This window comes from Sitophilus oryzae, unplaced genomic scaffold (assembly GCF_002938485.1).
Source record: "Sitophilus oryzae breed Bouriz unplaced genomic scaffold, Soryzae_2.0 scaffold_1002_pilon_pilon, whole genome shotgun sequence".
NCBI classification, from domain to species: Eukaryota; Metazoa; Arthropoda; class Insecta; order Coleoptera; family Curculionidae; genus Sitophilus; species Sitophilus oryzae.
The window spans coordinates 36671-59383 of NW_022145619.1; the positions used below are offsets into that span (position 1 = coordinate 36671).

The 22713-nt window shown below is 30.6% G+C and overlaps 1 protein-coding gene and 1 long non-coding RNA gene across 3 annotated transcripts in view; both read right to left on the bottom strand.

Moving 5' to 3' along the window:
• Positions 1-463: 463 nt before the first annotated feature.
• LOC115884585 lies at positions 464-12211 on the bottom strand. Its single transcript, XR_004050581.1, has 3 exons — positions 12000-12211; positions 7534-8098; positions 464-579 (listed from the first exon to the last, which is right to left on the bottom strand). It is a non-coding gene; the product is annotated as an uncharacterized LOC115884585 (long non-coding RNA).
• A 4099-nt stretch (positions 12212-16310) lies between these two features.
• The window catches only part of LOC115885285 (probable cation-transporting ATPase 13A3), a 45168-nt gene continuing 38765 nt past the window's right edge, over positions 16311-22713 (bottom strand). For both annotated transcript variants that reach the window (XM_030904174.1, XM_030904234.1), the window contains exons 16-18: positions 21460-21611; positions 21149-21371; positions 16311-17373 (exon numbers count right to left, since the gene is read on the bottom strand). In XM_030904174.1, the coding sequence (XP_030760034.1) occupies positions 16367-17373; positions 21149-21371; positions 21460-21611 (1382 nt within the window). In that variant the 3' untranslated portion in view covers positions 16311-16366. The remainder of the gene's footprint in view (positions 17374-21148; positions 21372-21459; positions 21612-22713) is intronic.

Genomic DNA, 22713 nt, shown 5'->3' on the forward strand with positions numbered 1-22713 from the left:
TGTCAAAGGACCCCCCAGATACCAATTTTCATCCAAATATATTGACGTTACTTCAAAAATTATTTGGAAAAAATCGAAATAAAAATGAAACTTCTACACCCTGTATCTCCGGAACTAAGCATTTTCGGACATACGTTTATACGAACTTTTTTACTTATTTTTATCTGCAGAATATGCTGCCGAATTTTCCGGAATACAGTTTGGACCACCCTGTATAGAAAAGGTGGTCTCCAATTCCCTATTGGTTGAAAAATTATGGCGCGCAATTTAAATTTCACAAAACGGCGAGATAGTGAATTTCTGTACGCAAGTATCAACGGTTTAGGGTAGCTAAATCAGAGCAAAGGTCACTCTTGTGATCTAGTGCTCTAGTGTCCATGAACTGATTAGAATGAAAGTTCCCTCCCCTAAGATACAATGAAAGGTGTGCTTATTTCTGAACGTTTTGTTAGGGTACTTACCGAACCAAGATATTTGCTGTGTGTCAAAATGGCGTAATGCTGGTATGGCTATTGCTGAGAAACCTATACTCATACCAGGGGCAATGTTCGAGAAATTGGATAGAAATGCTAAAATAATCTGAAACCAAACAAAGTAAAATATTTACTAAATCTAAACCATTTAACAGAAAATATAATAAAGTATTTTTTATTTATCAAATTGAATTTTTTAAATGTACTTATTTGCTTTTTCTTACAGTATTACAGTATACGTACACCATGGTTACACCCGGTATATGTCTTTAATACAGTATAAGTACAGGGTGTCCTCTTTCAAACCCTGGATATTATTTTTTATTTTATTTGTCTTGTTTTTAACGAGTTTTCTAAAAATATAATATACCTACTAATTTTCATAAAGAAGGTATAAAATGGCATTATTTAATAGATTAATATATTTTTAGAAAGCTCATAACAAGGTAAACCAAAAAAATAATATACAAGATTCCTCATTAAAAAAACATAATCTTGAGTCATATTTCATAAAAATGATAGCTTCTAGCGAAGAACTAACCAGTTACGCCACTGAATTTACGTGAAAAACACGTGTAAAAAAAAACGAGAAACCAAAATAAACTGTAAAATAAATGAAAATGGGACACCCTGTACAATAATAACATTTATGAAATATACAAGCATACAAGTAAAAGGCATGCCAAGGATAAGAGGTCTGTTTTAAATGCTGTTAATGACTTGCAAGTTTCACAATCTCTAATAGTTTTTTACAGTATACCGGGTGTTTCTCAAAAGTGGCTTACCCCTACAACTTTTTTATTTTTTCAGATTGTGTAACATGCGGTTCATAACGACAATTTTACTCGAAATACCAAGTCTTTTGGAGCAAATTATTCGTAAAAAAATGCTTTTTCCAAATATGCTAATGAGCCACGCCCGTTCCGTTTGAAAAAATTGAGATATGATTCAAAATACGATTTGGGCATCTTTTAACCGGCCAGAAAAAAACACTAAAAACATTAGACGAACAGATCTATTTTTCCAAGACTGCTTGATTAAAAATTAGTGTTTTTAACACAGCCATGGCACTCTAGATTGAAATATAAAATACGATTTTTTTAAGCGAAAATGTCAAAATTTTACCTGTAATATGTCGTTCTATTCAGAAAGTGTCATTTTTTATCGAACAAAGTAAAAAAATACCGAGGGTGCCATTTAAAAATCAAAAGTTGCAGTCATTTCCGGTGAAACAGGAAGTGACCGAAAACAAGTGAATACGTCAATCAATCCTAATTTATGTCATATACCAACTTACCAAATTTCGTTTTTTTTTATCTGAAAAAATAGAAAATTTATAAGGGTGAGCCACTTTTGAGAAACACCCGGTATAGTAACTGATTTATTTTATACAATTATGTAATTTTATGCATTGCAATGTTGTATGGTTCTTTGGTTTAATAAAATTTTAACATAACTAGTATCTTTTGAGCGTTTTTACTATCGGGAAAAACTAACATAATAACATATACAGGGTTGTTCACCACATACGACACGGAGTATTGTAGCTAAACGATGAGGTTTTTACAAATTGTAAGTTTTGGGTTCGATGAAGGACTATTAGAGGTACAATTTAAAAATAATTTTACAAGATACAGAGTGTCCCAAATAAGTAAAAAATATCAAAGTTGTATTTTTTTAAATGGAACACCCTGTATATTATTACATTTTTAGTTTCTAAGATTAAAATAAAGGTAAATTTGATTAAGGTTTATTATACTTAAACCTTACCGTTTTTGAAATATTTTCAATTTTGTGAAATTGCAGTAAAAATTTTAAGGCTTCATTTCTCCAAGGGTATCAAAGTTTTTAATACTAAATATTTACTGAAGTTTATTTACTGATCAGTTATTATGTTGCAATAATAAAATAATACTACCTTATACAGAGTGTCTAAAAAATTTATTTTTAAATAATTATTAGCTTCAAACGGCAATAACTTGTTTAATTTAAATGGAACACCCTGTATATTTTACGATAATCAGATGCACAATTTAATTGTCTATCAAATTATATTATACCATTTTTTACCTATCTCTTTAAGTTTCCGTAGAAAATGCATTTTCTTGTAATTTAGAACTTATTTATCAATATACCCATGGACTATTGACATTTCAGATTATTTTTAAAGATGTACCAAATTTTTAAAGAGTACAGATACTAATATTGTCGATATAATTCGTTTATTTCATTAAAAAATAAAAAAAACTGTTTAAATATTTGTTAAAGAGGATCAATTAATATGATTCCAGCTGTGATTCCAGTATTCAAACTACATTAACTGACTGTTTGCGTTGATTAATAATAATTGCTCCAAATACTAAAAAACTGGATTTTGTATGGGCATTAGACAGTGTGATAAAAAGTAACACCTTAAAAATGATATTTCATTTTTTAATAAATGCTTATTTATAACAACAGAGACTTTAATTTGATAAGTTATTATTATATTGATTTCTGACTCAAATCCACATTTATTTATAATAATTTATTAACGAACACAATTAAGTATGTAATTAATTAGTATATGGGCGGAAATAATGTGTTATATTTAATTAATGGTATACCCTTTTATAAAGATTTAAATAGTTTTCTTTTTGCATACAAATGGGCTAGTAATATTATCGTTTTGCTAAAAACGATAATATTACTAGTCTGTACATTTTGTACATTTGTTGCTTTAAAAACAATCTAAAATGTCAATATTCCATAGATATATTGATAAATGAGGTCTAATTTAGAAGAAAATGCATTTTCTACGAAAACTTGAAGGGATAGGTAAAAAATGGTATAATACAATTTGATAGACAATTTAATTGTGCATCTGATTCTCCTAAAATATATAGGGCATTCCATTTAAATTAAAGAAGTTATTGCCGTTTGAAGCTAATAATTATTTAAAATAAATTTTTAGACACTGTGTATAAGGTACTATTATTTTTATTATTGCAACACAATAACTGATCAATAAATAAACTTCATTAAATATTTAGTATTAAAAACATTGATACCCTTGGAGAAATGAAGCTTTAAAATTTTGACTACAATTTCACAAAATTGAAAATATTTCAAAAACGGTAAAGTTTAAGTATAATAAACCTTAATCAAATTTACCTTTATTTTAATCGTAGAAACTAAAAATGTAATAATATACAGGGTGTTCCATTTAAAAAAATACAACTTTGATATTTTTTATTTATTTGGGACACTCTGTATCTTGTAAAAATATTTTTAAATTGTAGCTCTAATAGTCCTTCAACGAACCCCAAACTTACAATTTGTAAAAATCTCATCGTTTAGCTACAATACTCCGTGTCGTATGTGGTGAACGACCCTGTATAATTATAATACTGTTTTAATTTAAGTACTCTAGATAGCTTCAAAACAAATCAATCTTACTAGAAGGCCAATAATATTGCTGGGGATATTTTTAATTAACTTGTGTTTGTTATAAAAGATGTAATTTGTCATAATTTCTAATTCTGTGAATTTAGTAATGTGCAATATGTATTTATTCTCACTATTCAAGGTTGTTTTAAAGATTGTCTTTTTTTAATAAGATTGTAAACTAATTTTGTAAAATACCTGTACATTACGTATAAAACCTTGAGGAATCTAAAATAAATATACAGGGTGTCCCAGGCTGAGCGTGCATTAGAAGTTCCTAGAGAATACAATACCTAGATTGGAGATTTTTTGCACATCATTGTTTCACAACCAGATCTATCAATTAAAAATATTTTCAATATGGCGGCACTTCCGGAAGTACCGGAAGTTGACAGCAACTTTCTTATCTTAAACGGGTGCCCCCATTTCTTATTACATATTTAGTATGTAATAAAAAATGGGGATCCCCATTTAAAATAAGAAAGTTGGTGTCAAATTCCGGAAGTGCCGCCATATTGAAAATATTTTTAATAGATAGATCTCATTGTAAAACAATGATGCGCAGAAAATCTCCGATCTAGATCTTGTAGGTCTCTAGAAACTTCTAATACACGCTCAGTCTGGGGACACCCTGTATATCCCTGTTGTTTGCTAAACAATACATAATATATAAAAATAATTAAAAATATATCAGCAGGTTGATTTTTTAAAGAATTTTTTTTATTTTATTAAATTATTGAAAATTCAAACTTTTTAAGTCTTGTACAGAAGGTTTATAAAGATTGTTTTATTTCTTAAATAACATAAATAGTTTTGATTTTGTTTAGAAATATTTTTTTTAAGATAGCACAATAAAATTGTTTTTAATTGCATTACAATGTTGCAATTTTAAATACAGATTTCAACACTATCTTTTTAAGAAGCCTAAATAACATTTCAAATTTAATTATCAGCGGATATAAACAAAACTTATTGCTTCAAAGATACAAGAGAAAAAAATGTTTTTGCTATAATATGTTATCATTTGACTATTACATGCAATATTACTTAATAAATTTGGATTATTGGTTGATAAGTGATTAAGCATAATTAAATACCTACAAACAGGAAACAATAGAATTCCAATTAAAATATCTAAAGTTCTTACATCCTGTACATTATTCAGTATACAGGGCATTTAACTAAATAAAAGTATAAGTTAGAGTGGAGTGCTTTAAGCCCTTATGAGATAAATTAATTTTAAGAGAAAAGAAAATTAAAATCTTAATTTTCAACCTTTGTGAGAAATATGTCAGTTACTAAAAATCGTCAGAAAATGTCTTTTATACTTCTTTACACTCAAAATTTTTAGAATTTTTTTGATAGTGGAACAATATGAAAAAATTAAAAACTCTACTAAGATAGAATGTATAGTTTTTAGTAGAGACGATCGACTTATTGTAAGTTTATCGCTAAGAAACCGCCATTATTGGTGCGCTTAAGAACCGTACATATTAACTAACGGACTACAAGAAGAAGATTAAATGAAGCAAATCTTATGTCAAGAAGGCCTGTTTCGGGATCAGAACTTACTAGATGTGTTGACTAGGCCAGGGGCGTAGATAGGTGTATGCTATGGGGGTGGTACTATGATTGATCGCAAAAAAAATCACCGTCGTTTTTTGTCGATTAAAACGACGGCGATTTTTTGTCTTCAAATATATAAAAACATAACACAAAAATTAAAATATAGATTTGTAAATAACATAAACAAAAATGAAACAACGTTTAATAGTTAATTTTCTATAAACTATAAATAAACTCTAAACTATCAAGAAAAAACTATAAAAACTATAGCTTCACTTAAATACAAACTACAAAACAAAATCAAGTTTTTTCTAGTACGCTGTTTGGAAAACCTATCAATATACTTAGCATCAACATTTATTTCAATATCTTTATGGATATTATTGATTTAGGGGTAAGCTTACACTAAACTGTCCTGGCCAATAAGAACACTTTAGCTAAGCAATTAGGTCCGAACATATTATAAACGATAAATCCAACATAATTAAAAGCATACAAAATAACATGTCAGGTATTAATTCAAAAAATCATGATCATTGACTAATTTCAATTCTCGTATCTCGTCAAGCGTCAGGGGGGGTACTGTCCCCAGTACCCCCCCTAATACGCCCTTGGACTAGGCCCAAAAGCAAAAGCATGTGGTCTTAATGTAAAAATTACGAAAAATATGTTAGTGCCTTCTTTAAAACCGAATATTTCAACAAAAATAAAAGCTAATGAGATAACCCCAAACAAACCATCGAAGGATGTATCTAGATGATAAAATAATTTTTAAATTTCTTGCTGTTTTTTAACGTATTTCACAGGGCGTTTCAAACTTTCATCAAAAATATCAACATTTTGTTTTCCCTCGTATAATTAACAGATGGGGGAGTTTCATTTTAATTTTAGAAAAGATACTAAGAAGTCAAATAATTTGGCAACACACTGTAAAAATCATCAAAAATCGGCCCATTAAAATAAAATATATTAACCTTTAAAATTCATCAAAGTTTTAAGATGCCCATTTTTCGTGCCGATGAATGTATTTCAAAAACTATACATTTCAGTCATATAACTTTCTAATGAAACAAACCTTTATTTTTTTACTAGAATCAAAAATCAATTAATATATAGGGTGTTCCACCGAAAAACATAACTTTGATGCGTAACTTTTTTGGGACAGCACCCTGTAGAACTCTACATAATTTTAAGAAAATACTTTAAATTGACTTACTCAGAAAATTTCACTTCAATACAAACTTTGTTCTCCTTGCAAAAACCGCGTCGCGACGCGCCACCCTGCTATAATTCGATTTCAATCAACATTTCAATGATTAGAATATAAGCAGAATAGGTGCATAATATGCATTAGATTTATTTATTTCAATAAATTTACTTAGAAAAAGAATTAAAAAATCAAAATATTAAGAAGGAAATAATTAAGAATTTACTAAAATTACTAAAATAAAAAATTAAAAGCAACGAAAAAAAATGGGTAAACATTTTAGTATTTTATCTATAAAACACAATACAGAAGGTTTAACATTAATACATTCACAGTAATTGCATTCCGAGGTAAAAGTCTCTGGGCACTCCACTAAGATTTTAGAAAAAAATGAGTTTTTATTTTTTTTTTCATATTGTTCCACCACTTCAAAAAATTCTAAAAAATTCCTGAATGTAAAGAAGTATAAAAGACATTTTCTGACGATTTTTACTGAGTTACATATTTGACAAAGTTTAAAAAAATTAAGATTTTAATTTTCTTTTCTCCGCTAAAAATGGGCTTTTCGTTTAAGAATCATGATGATAAAATCATCATTAATTAATTTTGAATCTTACTATAAAAATAAAATTGAAAAAACAGTTTTTTTGAAAATCTCGAAAACCGTTTGAGTTCAAGAGCTAAAAATTTGGGTGAATTATTTTGATTCCACACCAAATCGATCACTTGAGTGCGAGTCAAAAAAGCCGCGGGGACAGATTTCCCACATTAATCCGGGTATACCCTTTATTTTTTTTAAGTTAGTAAGAGTCAAATAATAAAACTCTATTTTGTTTATGAACAAATTACATCTGAGCATACCTGTAATATTACACTTTTGCTCCCCTTTTTATCAGGTTGTTCCATTGCGAAATCTATAGTATGTCAAATCCTATCACAGTCACTGTATCACCAACAAACATCTGTTCAATAATAATCGATACAATAAATCACGCACATGGTCTCACAGCCTTATCTTATCTCAAATATCAATAACATATTTGAGTTTTGAATGATTCAAATGCTTTTCGGTATTTCAGCTGTTTCAGCTCTTATTACATTGCTTGTTGTGGTGCGGCTGGGTACTCTGTAATGGAACTGTATACTGACGTGACTACCAGATAATCAATTCATTCTCAAACGTATAAGTTGTGTAACAGTGTGGTAGGACCACTACAACACGCGTCGAGAGAATAGTTTATTTCTCGTACGCATAGCAGCTGCTTTCTCCCATTGTACTTTTCAGGGTTTGGTACCTCAAAGGGAAAAAATTGAACCCTTATAGGACCACTTTGTTGTCTGTCTGTCAAGATTCTTTATCTCGGGAACCCTTGCAGGTATCGAGTTGAAATTAAAGCCATACACTCACGTCTACAGTTCCTTGAAGCTGTGAAAAAATCAAATATCTAAGTTAACGTAAAAAAGAAATACTACCGTTAATGCCGCAAAAATAGTTATTTGTGTAACTAGTGCAAAAAGGACATATTTGTTGCAAGACGCTTGAATTTTGACAAGTATGGTTTTTGCACATGTTGCACACAATATTTTTCTACTATCGAATTGAAATTCTAATTTAATTGTTTATTAAAAGTTTTTTCAGTAACACACAGAATAATATTACCACTAACAATGACACTATACAGGGCGTTTCAAAAAATATGTGCCATCTCTCGTGGGGAGATTCCTCACGTAAAAATAAGATTTATTTTTCTTATTAACATAGGTCCGATTCTATAGCTTTGTTTCGAAGCTACGGGGTGTTAAATTCTTAATATTTTTTCGATTTAATATAATTCTCTTGCAAGCACTTTTAGCGTTTAAAAGTTACTATAAATACGACATTTTTAAAGCTAAAAAAGTGTTGACAAATTCCCCAGGGACGTGCGTATGGGTTATCACTGGAATATTTTCTAAAAAAGCATGTACGCCACTGACTTTCCTTTTCTTTTTAGCTAAATAGTGTAAGCAGTTTGAGCACATGTTTTTTGAAACACCCTGTATACTATAGGGTGATTATTGTCAAAGGAATAGGCATCCTTAACGGTATTTTGAAGAGATCTATATCTATCGAAATAATATACTATGTGTTCCGTTTAAAACAAAAAAGTAACTTGCTTTTAAAAGTGACCAATGTTCAGTATTAATTTTGTTTCACCCTGTATAACTTCTAGGGGGCCAAATTTTAATTCAATTTAACCTACAATGGGTATTTTAAATCGGGCTATACAGGGTAAATTTCAATAAAATTAAAAAAACTAGCGTGTACCAGCGACTTCGTTCGCGTCGAATTAATCACTTGTAATGGTGATGATAAAGCAAAGCAAGGATTTCCATTAACATACAAACTGGATAAAATTTTCTCACATTTATGTCAGCATGCGAAAAAACAATATGGCATTATTATTATATAACTTGGTAATCTTTGAGGGGTAGTTTCATCTCGTTGGAATTTGACTTTCGAAAAATCCGTTTGCCAAAAATAAGCTTTTTACGTCAAGCAGTTTAAGCAGAATCGTGGTTAAGAAATTACCCAACTTTTTGGAACACCCTGTACGATTTTTTAAAAAATTTCAAAATATGTAAAAAACCAAATAAATTATGCTTGTCCAAGCGTCTTCCTGAAAGACTAACCGTTTTTTAAATAACAAATATTGTAGTATTTGAGGGGCGTTTTTACCCTCTTGGAATTTGAGATTCGAGAAACCCCTCCTTATCGAACCTCTACACCCCACAGTCAATCCGTTTGCCAAAAATCAGCTTTAAACGTCAAGCAGTTTAAGCAGAATCGTGATTACTCAATGGTCATATTTTATGAAAGACCCTGTATAAATTTATAAAAAATCTTAAAATATGTAAAACAACAAAATAAAATATACGTGTTTAAGAGTTTTTCCGAAAAACTCACCGGTTTTTGAGGGATAGTTTCAGCCCCTTAGAATTCGAGTTTCGAAAAATCCCTTCTTATCGAACCTCTACACCCTAAAGTCAATCTGTTTTCCAAAAATCAGCTTTTTACGTCAAGCGCTTTAAGCAGGATCGTGATTAATCAATGACCAGATTTTTGGAACATCCTGTATACATTTTTAAAAAATCTTAAAATATGTAAAAAACAAAATAAAATATACGCGTTTAAGCGTTTTTTCGGAAAATTGGCTGTTTTTTAAATAAAAAATATTGTAATATTTGAGGGGTGGTTTCACCCTCTTGGAACTGGAATTTCGAAAAATCCCTTCTTATCGAACCTCTACACCCTAGAATCAACCTGTATGCCAAAATTGAGCTTCTTACGTTGAGTGGTTTGAGCAGGAGGGTGATTAATCAGTATGTCAGTCACTTAAGAATTTTATATATTAGTATACAGGGTTGTTCACCACATACGACACGGAGTATTGTAGCTAAACGATGAGATTTTTACAAATTGTAAGTTTGGGGTTCGTTGAAGGACTATTAGAGCTACAATTTAAAAATATTTTTACAAGATACAGAGTGTCCCAAATAAGTAAAAAATATCAAAGTTGTATTTTTTTAAATGGAACACCCTGTATATTATTACATTTTTAGTTTCCACGATTAAAATAAAGGTAAATTTGATTAAGGTTTATGATACTTAAACCTTACCGTTTTTGAAATATTTTCAATTTTGTGAAATTGCAGTAAAAATTTTAAGGCTTCATTTCTTCAAAGGTATCAAAGTTTTTAATGCTAAATAATTACTGAAGTTTATTTATTGATCAGTTATTGTGTTGCAATAATAAAAATAATACTACCTTATACAGAGTGTCTAAAAATTTATTTTAAATAATTATTAGCTTCAAATGGCAATAACTTGTTTAATTTAAATGGAACGCCCTGTATATTTTACGAGAATCAGATGCACAATTTAATTGTCTATCAAATAATATTATACCATTTTTTACCTATCTCTTTAAGTTTCCGTAGAAAATGCATTTTCTTGTAATTTAGAACTTATTTATCAATATACCCATGGACTATTGACATTTTAGATTATTTTTAAAGATGTACCAAATTTTTAAAGAGTACAGATACTAATATTGTCGATATAATTCGTTTATTTCTTTAAAAAATAAAAAAACTGTTTAAATATTTGTTAAAGAGGACCAATTAATATGATTCCAGTATTCAAACCACATTAACTGACTGTTTGCGTTGATTAATAATAATTGCTCCAAATACTAAAAAACTGAATTTTGTATGGGCATTAGACAGTGTGATAAAAGTAACACCTTAAAAATGATATTTCATTTTTTTAATAAATGCTTATTTATAACAACAAAGACTTTAATTTGATAACTTATTATTATATTGATTTCTGACTCAAAAATCCACATTTATTTATAATAATTTATTAACGAACACAATTAAGTATGTCATTAATTAGTATATGGGCGGAAATAATGGTGTTATATTTAATTAATGGTATACTCTTTTATAAAGAATTAAATAACTTTCTTTTTGCATACAAATGGGCTAGTAATATTATCGTTTTGCTAAAAACGATAATATTACTAGTCTGTATATTTTGTACATTTGTTGCTTTAAAAACAATCTAAAATGTCAATATTCCATGGATATAATGAGGTCTAAATTATAAGAAAATGCATTTTCTACGAAAACTTGAAGGGATAGGTAAAAAATGGTATAATACAATTTGATAGACAATTTAATTGTGCATCTGATTCTCCTAAAATATACAGGGCATTCCATTTAAATTAAAGAAGTTATTGCCGTTTGAAGCTAATAATTATTTAAAATAAATTTTTAGACACTCTGTATAAGGTAGTATTGTTTTTATTATTGCAACACAATAACTGATCAATAAATAAACTTCATTAAATATTTAGTATTAAAAACATTGATACTCTTGGAGAAATGAAGCTTTAAAATTTTTACTGCAATTTCACAAAATTGAAAATATTTCAAAAACGGTAAGGTTTAAGTATAATAAACCTTAATCAAATTTACCTTTATTTTAATCGTAGAAACTAAAATATAATAATATACAGGGTGTTCCATTTAAAAAAATACAACTTTGATATTTTTTATTTATTTGGGACACTCTGTATCTTGTAAAAATATTTTTAAATTGTAGCTCTAATAGTCCTTCAACGAACCCCAAACTTACAATTTGTAAAAATCTCATCGTTTAGCTACAATACTCCGTGTCGTATGTGGTGAACAACCCTGTAGATACCGAATTATAATTACTGAATTTATCAATTTTTGTAATAGGTAAATACATAATATACACTCTAAAAAAAATTCTGTACCTTGGCTAGTATTCCTCTGCAAAGTAAACGTAACAAAACTGTATCTATCTATTCGTGTTAAAGAAATTTGAACTCTAAGGTCAACGTGGTGTAACAGCAATTCCATTTCATATCGATTTACTAACGTGTATTTCCTAATTTGTTATGAAGTAGCAACAACACAATGTATACCCATTAAAGAAATTAGTTATTGATTGTATATTTTGTATTATTGTAAATATGTCGTATTATGTTTCAAACTAATACGTCAAAATTTGTGTTGACGTGATCTAGTCATATTTCTATACTGAAACTTTAATTTAACAAAAAAATAAGAAAAAAATATTTAAACTAAAATTTATGTAGGGTTGGGGTGTGAGTTTCCACCTTTCCCGTACTTTTTCTTGAATTTTGTAAAAGTCAAATATTAAAGCACTTAAAAAAATATCCAAAATCTCAATCAAATCCGAATAGCGGTTCTTAAAATATCTGAAAAAATGTGTTTTCTAATTCTAACGTTTAAAAGTAGAGGGCATCACTCTAGCGGACAAACGAAGCACTTTTGTATAGAGGTAATGAACTTGTTTTAAATCCACAAATAGGCAGTAGTTCTATGTCCACGGAATATCGGGACACTCTGTATACAGGGTGAGTTTACTTACAATGTTCTCTATGGGTATTTCGGGAACTACTGAGCAGGGCCGGCGGAAGGGAAATATTGAGACCGGGCGAACACCCTACCTGGCGCCGCAAGCCGAACAAACTGCGGATTAACTATTGATTTTTTAATGGCAACGTCGGTATATTTCTGGTTTATTCGAGAGAAAATGACACTCTGAGTAGAATGACATATCATATGTCAATTTTGACGTTTTTGCTCAAAAAATCGTATTTTAAATTTCAATCTAGAGTGCCATGGCTGTGTTAAAAACACTAATTTTTAAACAAGGAGCCTTGGAAAAATAGATTTGGTCGTCTATGTTTTTCGTTCCTGGTCGGTTAAAAAATGCCCAAATTGTATTTTTAATCATATGCCAATTTTTTCAAATGGAACGAGTGGCTCATTTGCATATTTTGTAAAAGAATTTTTTACGAATAATTTTGTATCACACACTTGATATTTCGAGTCAAATTATCGTTATGAACCGTATGTTATAATTTCCTTTGAATAAGAAGACTAAGGAAGGAGCATATCAAAAATCTTAGGTACACCGCGATGGGCCTCAAATATGGCCGACTTAAATTCCGGTTTATCAGTGTCGTTCTAATTTTATTTAAAAAATGTAAAACTATGATGTAGGGCAGACGTGGGGTAGACTCAATAATTTGTTGTTTTATTTTACGTTGTGAATAAATGTTGGTAGTTATTAAAATTGTTATAAAAATATATAATTCTAATAAAAATAGATAAGTTATAATAAGTATTTATTAACACAAACATCCGATACGCTACTGAAGCAGGTAAGTCAAATTAACGTATCTAAATTCTTTGACATCTAATCTTTGACAAGTAATAAATAAAAGCTAAAATGCAAGAAAAATATATAATTTAGTTAATTTAAGTGAATTTCATAAATGATCGGTTTACAACACGTATGTATATTATATAGTCCCTTACTAGCGAAAAGTTGTTCCATTATTTCACTCAATTTTTGCCGAGATCTACCGCACGCTACACGACCAACTATTTTAGAGTCTTTTTCGATAAATCGCGATAGTGTCACTGTTAATTTAAGTTCTGCCACAATTTCCATCTAGATTTTTACTTTTTATACAACTATCAGTAGTAGAATAAATAATAAATAACATAAAATAAGCTCCGTAAAGACTGACAAATCCACAAAATTTCAAATCAAATTCAAATGTGTCAAATGAATCGTCAAACAGAATTGTCAAGGATCCCCACTCTAGAGAGCTTTTATGGTGGCTTTTCCGCCCACCATGCATGAATACATGGATAGCATTATGCTCGTTCCTTAGTCTTCTTATTCAAAGATAATTTCAAATAATCCATATGCGAAAATGTCAAAAGTTGACACATTATGATATGTTCAGATTGTCATTTTCTATCGCATAAAGTAGAAATACCGAGGTTGACATTTAAAAATCAAAAGTTTTATTAATTTCCGGTGAAAGAGGAAGTGATCAAAAACAATTGGATACGTCAATTAATCCTAATTTATGTCGTATACTAACATACCAAATCTCGTTTTTTCATCTGAAAATATAGGAGTGAGCCAGTTTTGAGACGCACCCGGTATATAAATGATAAGTATAAGTGATCTTTGAAAACATTACTATTTAGTTGCAAGCAATTGCATTATTTTTCTATAAGAATTTAAGAAAAATTTCTTTTCTTTTTCACAATCAATTATTTCGTGCAGAATCTGTATAGGTATGATCAGATACAGTTTTGTCGGCTTCGAAATGAGAATCAGCCAGTGTTTGAGATTTGAGATGCATTCATTTGTCTTGCTTTAATGAGAAATTTCTACGATTCTGCTACCATTTACCATGTATTACTACATATTCAATCCGGAACAATCAAAATCACCAAAAGATTGATATTTTTCCCACTACTGGTTAATTAATTAATGAGGCAAACTTACAAGCTCTTTTTTGATAATAAGGATATCGGGATCCTATTTAGCTTCTTGCGAATGAATATTTGTCTCATATAATTTTAGGGCAGATCAGCCATTAACAAATAAAGGGTGTGGGTAGTAGACAAAGTGCAATTTTGAGCAACAAGCAGTCTAAAACTGTCAATTTTGCTGGCTCTTGACCCAAAACAGTTTGTTTAGAGAAAATTTATAAAAACAAGAATTATAGAAAGAATGGTTATTTACAAAAAGTTGATAGCTTTTCAGTTATAAGTAAAATACCACGAACAATTTTTTTTAAATATTTTAGTTGCTGGCTCCGATTTTTTCTAAAACCTGTCATTTTTGACATATGACACAAAAATTTGTTGTTTTTTTAAATAGAAATCATAGTTGGCCATGACTTCATAAAAAGCGCCATTTTTTAAGCTTTTCTCAAAGTTTTTTTCAAAAAATGATTTTAGCTAAAAGATTTATAACCAATTCTTATCTTTCTTGACTAATTTCACTTAGCTGGCGTGTTCTTATTTTGTTATGATTTATAACTTATAAAAAGACAAAATATATTATTAAACGGCTCTTTACAATTTACATTACACAAACTGACAAACTAAAACTTAAAAAGGTAATATCACTACATACACTTTAAGTTATTTTAGAAAATGTTCAAAAAATCCGCCATTGTTTTGAGTACATAAATGCATCTTTTTAAAACTTAATTTCTAGCTATTCTCACAGAATGACCGGTCGACTTAATTAAACTTCTCCTGTACCGCCTTTTCGAGGGCCTCTCTTAATTCATAAGTTCTTTTGTAAACCTTGCTGTTAACCATACCGAATAAAAAAAATCTAAAATGGATAGGTCAGGTGATCGAGGAGGCCCACCTCTTTCTATCCCTGAATCTACATAATTATGATATAAATAATTTTTAACCTAAGTTTGTCATAATGAAATTCATGTTGGAACCACTCTAATAATGCGCGAGTATCTATATTTAACTTTTCTAACATGTCTTTGAAAACTGTTCTCTAAAAAACATAAGTAACGTTCACCGGTCAACGTATCCTCGAAACTGTATGGCCAAAAAAAGTTGAACCAATAATCCTACACGCTTTTCATCATTTGAAAAATTCATATTTACAATTTTTGTTTATTTTAATTTACGTTATTTTTAAGTTTGGATGTGACAGTTTCATATTTCTGAGAGCGACGGCGATTGAACTTGTTTCCATGGTGAAATTAGTCAAGAAACATAAAAATTGGCTATAATTCAGTAATTTTGTGAAAAAAAAACATATTGTATCTAGCTTATATCGCTGAAAAGCTTAAAAAATGGCGCTTTTTATGAAGTCATGGCAAACTATGGTTTCCATTTAAAAAACATATGTTTGTGTCATATGTCAAAAATGACAGGTTTTAGAAAAAATCGGAGAACACAATCTCATTCGGGATGTGATTATCTACAACTTTTATCTGAAAACTTTTTGTCTAAAATAGATTATAATGGAATTTGGAACAATTTTTAAAATATCCGAAATTTGTTTTTTTCGAAATATCTAGTAAGCCATGAACTTTTTCAAAAATCTGAAAGGCGCATATTTATGACCCCACAAAACTGCAATTCTTTCCCCATTTAACCGACTGTTCATCTCCAGTAGTTTCCGAGATACCCATAGAGAACATCGTAGGAAACTCACCCTGTATACGAGATAAAATAAAATAACTTAATAAAAAATTATAAATACTTTATTAACAGTTAAATCTAAAATTGCACTAACTAAACATCATAATCTCGTGTTCAAATTTGTCTCAGACTGAACAAATGCACTGTTATCGATTCCATTCTTGCTAAACCTTGCCTCTCCGCTAATTTTCATCCAAAAATCTTCCGCTTTCAAGGACTTAATAACTTCGGCATATTTCTTTTGGGACTTGGAGAATCTTTTGAATTTCGGACAGATAAATTTGCCTAAAACCGTCTCAACAATCACCGATTCAGTAAAGTGACAGGCCACGTAGTTGACAGCTGCTATACACAGTATCATGATTCTACCATCGAATTGTGGTGGTACCATCAACTCCATGAAGCTTTGTGTGAAATTTCCAGGGTATATCGCCATATATGTGCAAATTGCTGTCATCAAAGTTAATGAGAACATTAGAATTCTGTTTGTGTAGATGGGTTTACGATAGGGACTTCCCTGAGAGAACACAATTGCCATTATGATGTACTGGTACATTGAAACACAAAAAACTGCGTAGTTTTCGTAGGATTCACTAAACCTCGTGATAGATCCTGGGGTAGATTCATAAATAAAGGGAGTAAACCAGTCGAAAGTTTGAATATAGTAATAAGAAAACGTTTGAAACACCCCGGTGAGTATCATAAACAAAGCCAGAGACACCAGAGGTACAAAACTTAAAAGACTCGTCCTCGGAGGCGTTGTTGCCAGCTTCTCGTAAGCTCTAGTTCTTCCAAACGACACAGCAAAGTGCAGAACCAAAGGAACATCAATAAATAAGAACTGCATTGAGCTTAAGTTTGTGTCAATTCCATACAGGATTATAACAGAGGTGAATTCTGTCAAGCTGTAGCACAGCATCATTTTGAACACTCCAAAGGAGGTGACAAGCGCTGCCCGACCTTCTTTGATCACTTTGGGTACGCAGGAAATGTTGGGTTCCATCGATGTGAACGGAGAAGCTACGCTGCTTTCAGCTTCCGAAAGTGAGATTCCTACGTGCGCTGCCTTGAGTGCTCCACAGTCGTTTGCTCCATCTCCACACATTGCTACAAAAAAAATCAAGTAACTTAAAACATGAATTTACCATTTTTTTTCGTATACTACAAACAAAATTAGAGGTAATACCACAGATTATACAGATTAGAATCTTTGTTTTTTCTTTATTGTTTTTCGTGGTTCCAATTTTTGGAATCGGGCACTAGTTAGGTTACTAGTTTGCGTACATAGCACGCCCATTTATGGCCGCTAAAATTGTGCACAGCGCCTGACCGGCACAGTTATTAGAGAGATATCGGAAAACCGAATAGCGTCATCCAGTATTTACGCGTACACCTTATCATGGTTACGATATGCGCGAGTCAATTTTTAACGCAACACCCGCTAATAGCGTTACCGTCAGACGTAATTTGCGGATCAATTACACCAAGCGCTCTTTCTAAATAACCTCTGATAACGTTTAAAAATTGCTTAAATGGGCATGTGCGGGTATTTGACAACCGGAGCCGGCCGGCGAGATCTTTTATTTTAGGTTATGTTTGAATTGTTTTGAATTATTGCTTTAGTTTTATTAGGTAATTTGATATTTAAGTAGCTGGGATTAGTTTTAATTAAATAAATATGGCCGAAAATATGGATTCCACCTCTTCCAATACAAGAACCTATAAAGAGTCTTAGGTTTACAGCAGATGACGACTTAGCCCTTCTAAGAGAATTTGTTGCTTGTTGCCCTAAGCCCACTGGCAGACATTGAACAATAAAGCACTGGAAATAAGCACTTTAGCCCTTTAGTTTTAAAACCTAGTAAACAAAACAATTTCAAAGTTTTAAATTCAAAGTTAGGTTAAGTTTAAATAGCGGACGCGACGCGATCAGTACTTGTGTCTAGCCCTAGCAGCCCTTAGAGTTTTTGACAAACACAAATGAATTAACACCCTTCAAAAAACCACGCTAACCAACCTGATTGGTCAAGCTTAATAGTTGACTGCTAGGGCTAGACCAATGACACAAATTACCTATAACAGATGCGAAAGAACACCGAATTACGCGTTCAGGTTTCTGTGACCTTCAGAAAGAGTTCATAGACAATCCGCATCAATGTATAATTTGGGTTATTATTTGTTTGGGTGAAAATAATCTGCACCAATATGTTATCGAGGCATACAAAAAGGTCCTGAGACTTCGAGACATATACGAAAAATCAAGTCCATTTAGCGTGTGTCACCAAATTTTCACACAGACAAAAATTTGTTTTATAGCTATAACAACTGCAGCGACTATGAAAAAAAGCGTGTGGATTTTCATAGAAAAATAAGGGCACCTGTAATTCATTTGAGAATCTTATAAATCGCTAAAAGAGGTTTCAAAGCTCTTGGATTTCTAATAATATTAAATAAATTTTATTAAAAATTGAACTAAAATTGTTAGAATCATTAAAAACAATTCAAATTCAAAAAATTGTATCAGTCAAATTCCCTCATTTAAGGTGAATATTAAAGTAAATATAAATACAGCTCATTCTAAGCTCTACTTATCTTTAAGAAAAAAATTTAAATCATTATTGCAATTGGGCCTTAATGCCATTTCGAATAAACAATAGTATTAATAATGTACATTATAATAATAATAAATTTTATATCATAGTGTGTATTAAAACTACTAAAACACTTTTTAAATTGGTATTATGGTAACAACTTTGTTTTTAATCAAAAAAAGTTACCAATTTTCTCAATCAAAATATTTGTGGTCCTGAAAAGGACCTTCGTTTTCCCATGTTCGTCAAGGTAGGTAATGGGTAAACGGTAAAAAACAGGATAATGAAATTTAAAAATTACAAAAAATTGTTCAAAAGTGCCTCCCCTCTTGCATTAAACAATAACCCAAACGATCATAAAATCCCTCCTCACATTGGATAACATATCAGGGGGTGACAGGATATCATATCAGTGTCAAAAGGCATTAAATATTTTCTGCCTTAACTGCTCCAAGTTTTGAATTTCTTCACTTGGCCGTAAATTTTAGATTTTATGTACCCCATAAAAAAGAAATCATTCACCGAGAAGTCAGGTGAAATTAAACGTCAATCTAAACAAAACTGTCATTTTGAAAACTTGTCAAAATTTGGACACACGCTAAATGGACTTGATTTTCCTATGTCTCGAAGTCTGTGGACTTTCTGTATAATCTCACAGCAATTTAATAGATTGCTCGTCATATTATATCAGCTCGTAGGAGATTAGGAAAAAAAAAAGATATTTATAGTATAAAAAAATTAATTTATTTAACAAAATTTAATTAAAAAGATGTGACAAAATAGTTACATTTCTATTGAGTTCTATCGGACTTTTTCGACCATATAAATCTTTATTTTTTTGCAAACTTTTAATGCATAAAATATTTTCAATCTAATAAATAATTTAATGATGTAAATAAGAAAAAAGTTTCTCACATGGGTGGTCAAATTCTATAGTTTTTCATTATATCAAACAGCCTCTGAATGTTTTCTTCAAGTGCAAAACTCATCAAAATTTAATATAAATAATTTTTCCAGCCTGTAAAATAAAATGAACAAATTTTTTCCACTTTCATGATCAAAGTCTTTTAAATGGGTAAATAATTTCGAGTTATCCAGAGATTCGGATTCTTTTGCAAATTTTAGACAAATTTCACATTGATGTATTTGAAGACCTTTTTAATGATGTAGTCAAACATAATTAAAGGCATTTGAGTTGAAAACATTTCTCAGAGGCTGTTTGATATAATGAAAACTATAAAATTTGGACCACCCATGGGAGAAATTTCCTCTTATTTACATCATTAAATGATTTATTAGATTGAAAATATTTGATGTATTAAAGTTTACAAATAAAAGATTTATATAGTCGAAAAAAGTCCGATAGAACCAATAGTAGAAAGGTAACTATTTGTCTACATTTTTTAATTAAATTTTGTTAAATAAATTAATTTTTTATACTATAAATATCTTTTTCCTTATAAATAAACACATTTGCATCCCATTTTAAATAAGATATACAAATTACCAAAACTTAGAAATAACAGTTCAAAAGTTCAACAAAAAATCCTACACGCGTTTTTAAAAAGAAACATATAACCACGCACTATGTCATTCCAGCAAGCGAATACGACACAGCATAGGTTTCCGGACTAAACGACTGGTGTATTTACACCACTCAATAAGCGTGTCGGGTTTGCCGAGCGGTTTCCGATGCAGTCGCTTTCTTTCGCATCTTTGTGCCAATGAGATAACTATAAATGAAGAGAGTTAATACCACCTCACGCAAAGGAAATAACACCTGGCCTTATTAACGTTCATGCACGCTATTCGGTTTAGCGATATCTCTCTATTACGCTGTTTATTGTTATTTTACGCGAGTTTATGTTTGCGCACAGGAAATTTGACTCGTTTGCACATCGTCATAAAAAACAATTTTCGTACCACGAATTAGAGACAAGATTTTTATCTTTATACTTATAGGATACCTACCTAATCTGTGGTAATACTCAATATAAGTCACAAAAGTCACATTTAACGAAAAACTACATGTGCTCCTTGATAATTAACGATTCGATAAACAAATTATAATAAAAATGTCCCGAAGAAAACTAATACAAACGATTTTACAAAACCTGAAGCATCAGCTTCTACAGAGAATTATGTATTTTAGCGATTCCAAATTGCTGCCGGTAGATTTTTAGAATGTTTATTTTTTTATCTACTTTAGGTTTAATCTTCCGCCTTTAAGATATCCCAAAACTGATATTTGATAAAGAAAATAGAGATTTTTTTAGATTATATTTCCTTACCTACGTAATATCCTAATAGTTTGAGTTGCTCAATTAACTGTTGCTTCTGAGCCCCTGACATTCTAGCAAACACAGCTCCCTGAGTAACTACCGTCGGTATCAAATCAGGAAAATATTTAACTATGTTACCCCAGGCTTCCCCAGTAACCACAAAGCAGTATTTCTTGTCTTTTTCGCCTATCGACTCTATGTCTTTGAAGGTACCATCATTATTGCCAGTAGCCTAAAAAATTACATTACGTCATTTAGAACAAGAATACCTTTATGTATTTTAGCATTTATCAAATACCCTGTATATTGCAGTTACTTACAATTGCTTTGGTTGGCGTGCCTATAACTTTGTAGGTAATAGCTGCCGATTCTTGTTTGCTGGGTCTGGTTGTTAATATCTCTAATATTGTACAATCTGGATCAATAATTTTACACTCTTTGGCTACTGTGACGGCTGTTTGAATATTATCTCCTATAAAAAAATAAGTTTGTTTCAGGTAATGCCTGGAGGAGTTGAAAAAAATAATAAATAACGCTTTATTGTACAAAAAGCCAAAATAGCTTCGTCGACAAAAGAATTTAAAAAACAAACAAAATCACAAAAAATATACAAATAATAAAAAATATCATACAATACAAATCAAACAATTCCAAAAAAAATACGCCATACATGAACATTGCAGAACACAGGCGTATCTAGAAAATTTTACAAAAGGAAAACTGTAAATGGATAAAATCATGTTATAATAACATAAAATCAAGAGTTATAAAATATTAAATACTAGACCTTTAACCAGTGTGTGAGATGATCAAAATATTAAAATTAAAATTCCAAATTGTTCATGATTAAACATCAACAAAAAAGTCGTTTACCGCATATAGGGCTCTCTCAGTAAGTATGATTTCAGAGCTTTTTGCAGTGATAAGGAAAGAAATGAAAGTGACTTGATATTCGAAGGCAAATGATTGTACATTTCTTGGCAGTTGTAGTAGTATTGAGCCCTTAACTAGTTCTGAGCTCGGTGTTGGCAGATAAATATCGTGCTCCGCATTCCTAAGTGGATGGTTGTGAGAAGGCCTTTCCGGAATAGAGAATATGTGCTTGCGAAGTTAAGCAAACGGATTCAAAAATGAATAAGGAAGGAAAGGTCAGTATTTTTTAAGAAATCCTGGCAGTGAGTTCTACTGTTTAGTCCCAATAAGTATCGAACTGCTCTCTTTTGAAGTTTGAAAATACGATCAAATTTTGTCCTTGCAACAAGTACCCCAGAATGGAAGGGCATAACGAAGATGCGACTCAAAAAGGGCATAATAGACCATTCTAGAGGTTGATGAGTTAAGTTCCTTAGACACTGATCTTAGCGCAAAACAGGCAGAGCTTAGTTTCTTTGATAAGGCTTCGATGTGCAAGTCCCATTTTTAACGAGTTGTCCACAACAAGTCCTAAGAATCTCACAGAGTCCACGACGTCAATAGTGGTGTTATTAAGTACAAAAGGTTGTATAGTACTTTTATATGACAAAACTTTAGTTTTTGAAAGATTGAGGCATAGGAGATTAGAATCGCACCAAGAT